General features: G+C 42.6%; 1 protein-coding gene across 1 annotated transcript; it reads right to left on the bottom strand.

The window, feature by feature from the left end:
* Positions 1 to 255: 255 nt before the first annotated feature.
* LOC147431413 (uncharacterized) lies at positions 256 to 2,056 on the bottom strand. Its single transcript, XM_086494575.1, has 2 exons — positions 1,578 to 2,056; positions 256 to 741 (listed from the first exon to the last, which is right to left on the bottom strand). The coding sequence occupies exons 1-2, from the start codon at positions 1,830 to 1,832 to the stop codon at positions 544 to 546; spliced, it is 453 nt and encodes a 150-aa protein (XP_086350701.1). The 5' UTR covers positions 1,833 to 2,056; the 3' UTR covers positions 256 to 543.
* Positions 2,057 to 3,511: the final 1,455 nt, after the last annotated feature.

The following is a 3,511-nucleotide window of genomic DNA, read 5'->3' as shown; positions in this document are numbered from 1 at the left end:
ACATACAACTTTTATCTATCTTCTCTCCCTCCTTTCCCTATATGAAATTTACACCTATGTTTAATGACTGTTATTCTACAAGCTCGAAGTTTCTTGTTATAGGATTTTTGGTTAAAGTAAGGTTGGCTTCACCTACTTCTTTGGATATCCCTATGGATGGTTAGTACATGTATTTGTGTTGTTGTTTTATGAGTTGTGATGAGTATATGACTTGGAGCATTGACGCGAGTAATTTTATGTGGATGTAAACTTCGATGATTTTTCATTAGGTGAACCAGTGGTCTTAGAATTACCTACATTGATTAACAAAAAACTTGAGAGCAAGAACAATACAATTGTTGTCGAGTCGGCTTTAGCTCGAAACAAAAAATTGGTCATCCAAATCTCCGCTTGGCAAGAAACTCAGTCCTAGAGGACCTAGAGGAAAACTGAACAAGGCTTCATTTTTAGCGGCGGCTTGGCTATCAGCTTATGGCGAATGAATTCAAAAAAAGTGGATATTGCTCATGCTTTGTTCGTAACATCAATTTTTTCAAGCACCTATCAAACCGCCTTAGTGTTGTTGACACTACTATCTTGTGTCCGCTTCCACTTTCTTTGTCCGCTTCCACTTTCTTTGGTTGCTGTCTTCCAAGAATATTTGCTAAAACAAGTCTCGAACTTAGGCTTTGTTGCTCTTGAATACCATCCATTCAGCTTCGTAAGTGTCACAACTCCGTACCTTGCTTCAACAATCACATCCTACACGAATGAGTGTCATTATGAGAGACTTGAATGTAGATCCCACAAATAATCAATATCATTACTACGAAGAAGAGCTCCAATCACATGGCTATACACAACAAATTCGTGATGTCACCTCTGTGTACACCTCAAAACTCGATCATATTTGGATAAAAAATCCCCCTGCATCATTCGTAGTAAGCACACGATTTTGCTTTTGGTCGGATCATTCAACTATCTTATGATTCCTAAATGATTGTAATCACTCCCCTCCCCCCTTTCCATCCTTTCATCTCTCCCTTCCCTCATCCTCTTGACAAAAAGAAATCATGATTCCATACATTATAGTTGCGTTTATCGTATCAAAATACCACTTTGATAATCTTCAATCCTTCATCATCAATGGTCAACATTTTATGATGTAATTTTAAAATCACTTTCTCTATGAATCAATGTGATTACCATCCCTGTAGTTTTGTATTTCACTTTCATGTTCTTTATTTGTTTCCTGTATAAGGAGGCCTTATGATTTTGTCACTTGTCTTTCTTCCGGGTCACCCTTCCTTTTCCTTTCCGCCCTCTCAACTAATTAATGAATTATTTTTTATTTTTTTTAAAGCTATGGTGCGAGGATCTCCTTTAGTTTCCATTTAATGAACCTCTCTCTCTCTCTCCCTCCACAAGCCACTTTCCCCCTTTTTTCCTTGAAGCCATAAGAGAATCCATTGAGTTTCTCCTTAATAGAGCATCTCAAAAAAGATTTGGCATAATTACCACTACCCTACTACTCGAAATTCAGTAAACCATTAATTAGTTCGTCAGCAAGGGAACCTGAGAACAAAAAGGAAAAATACCCTCCTTGTCGCCATCATGCACTGTGCAGAGCAAGCCGCGGTCACCATCACCACCTCTGTGCCCTCCTCTCGCTTCCTTCGCCCTGGCGGGATCCTCTCGCTCTTGTGCATCTCTCTCCACCTTCGTGCTTTCACTTCAAGCAAGCAGCCTACGCTTGAGACATCATATGCCTGCACACGGGGGCTCCCAACCCTGCCCTGCAGCAGAGAAACGAAAGGAAGAGTGACAGAGCTCCTAGAGCGCACCCGGGCCATACACCGCAGAGAAACGACCCGGAGAGAGAGAGAGAGAGAGAGAGAGCTCCTGCATCACACACTCAAACAATGCGCTATGAGTCGATGCACAGAAACGGTAATTCAACACTGTAGGCGCACACACAATCCATGGCTACAGAAGCACAACAAACTCTTTGTCTCTATGCTGGTATTGATGCATCAAACCAGGGCAAAAATCTCTCTCTTGCTCGTCGCTCATTTGACGCATGGAACACCTCTCTCTCTCTGCACCTGCCACTTCCCTCCTTTTTCCCTTAAAGCCATAGGAGAATCCGCTGGGATTCTCCTTAATAGAGCACCTCAAAAAAGATTGGGCAGTTGTTTAAGTTTAAAACGCGCTCTACTTTACAAACAAAGTTGTTAATTTTGATGATTCGATTCCATTATTTTGAACTTGGAAGGAAAAGTAATTGCAGCCCATTCCAGCTCTTCGACCATTCCAGCTCGAAAACCATCTCGACCTCTGCACACGCCTCCTCTAGGGTAAAACCCCCAACTTAAGGCCACCTCAGAGAGAGAGCTTAGATCTCCGATCCCCGAGCTCAATTATAATCAGTCAGTAGCTCATTTGATTCGCTTCGTCGAGAGCTTTACGAAAAAATTGATCTCAACTTTTTTGATGATCGGAGCCGAAAGTTATAAATCCATTTATGCATTCTTGTGTAACAAAAATGGGTGTGAAAAGAAGACACACCAACCCCAAAAGAAAGACATGGGTGCCAACAAAGGTTGTCTCCATTGCCCAATGAAAAGGTTGCATTTCAAAAAAGATGAACTTTGAACATTCTTTTGAATTGCACAAAGTTGGTTTAGCTTTGTCTTATTATTGGGGGTGTCATTGTCCTTTCTTTGGGGGTGGTTTTTTATTGGCCCCTTTATCAAAGCTCATGTTAAATTTCGGCTCGCTTGTGTACATGTAGGTGGAGGCAATCTGTTTATCCGATCACGTGGCTTTTGGGGGGGTTAACATATACTTTTAAAATATAGAAAGTGCATGTGCCACAGCTTTTGCATATGCACACACGTAGCCCAATGGTGAAGGCAACGCCACAAAGCTGTGTGGTCGTGGGTTCGACTGCTCTGTGTGCACCCCCGCATATTGACTTTTTGGTCAAAGGTCGTCTAATGGCTACAGTCGACCGGTAACCGGCTGGCCTTGCTTTGCCACGTGGGCAAGCAAGCCGAAATTTAACGAACACCTACTTTGTACGCCATGGAAACTTCTACGAGCTCTCTCTCTCTCTCTCTCTCTCTCTCTCTCTCTCTCTCTCTCTCCTCTCCCCCCCCCCCCCCCCAAACACATTATCACCCAAGGAAACTTTGGACTTGTAGTATGCACAGCTCATTGAAGAGCAACACAAAGCAAAAGACTAATCCTCGCATCAATCTACAGAACACGGTTTTTTCCTGATCTGTGGCCCACTCTCAGCCTTGCCATTGATGGATGCAAGCACGAAGTAGGAAAACTTTGAAGATGATGAGACTTACCCCCATAGACAGCACACACACACACACACACACACACAGATAGATAGATAGATTTTATTATCGTCCTCGGAGGTCAACTATGACCTATGGGACCAAAGTTACATGTGATGTAGTATGTGTATGGCTGATGAGTGACTCTCGATGCTCCAAAATTGTAGTGATGAGAGTCG

This window comes from Adiantum capillus-veneris, chromosome 21 (assembly GCF_014529385.1).
Source record: "Adiantum capillus-veneris isolate H3 chromosome 21, ASM1452938v2, whole genome shotgun sequence".
NCBI lineage: Eukaryota > Viridiplantae > Streptophyta > Polypodiopsida > Polypodiales > Pteridaceae > Adiantum > Adiantum capillus-veneris.
The sequence above is the reverse complement of the archived record's forward strand: the minus strand, read 5'-3'. Positions and strand labels throughout refer to the sequence as shown.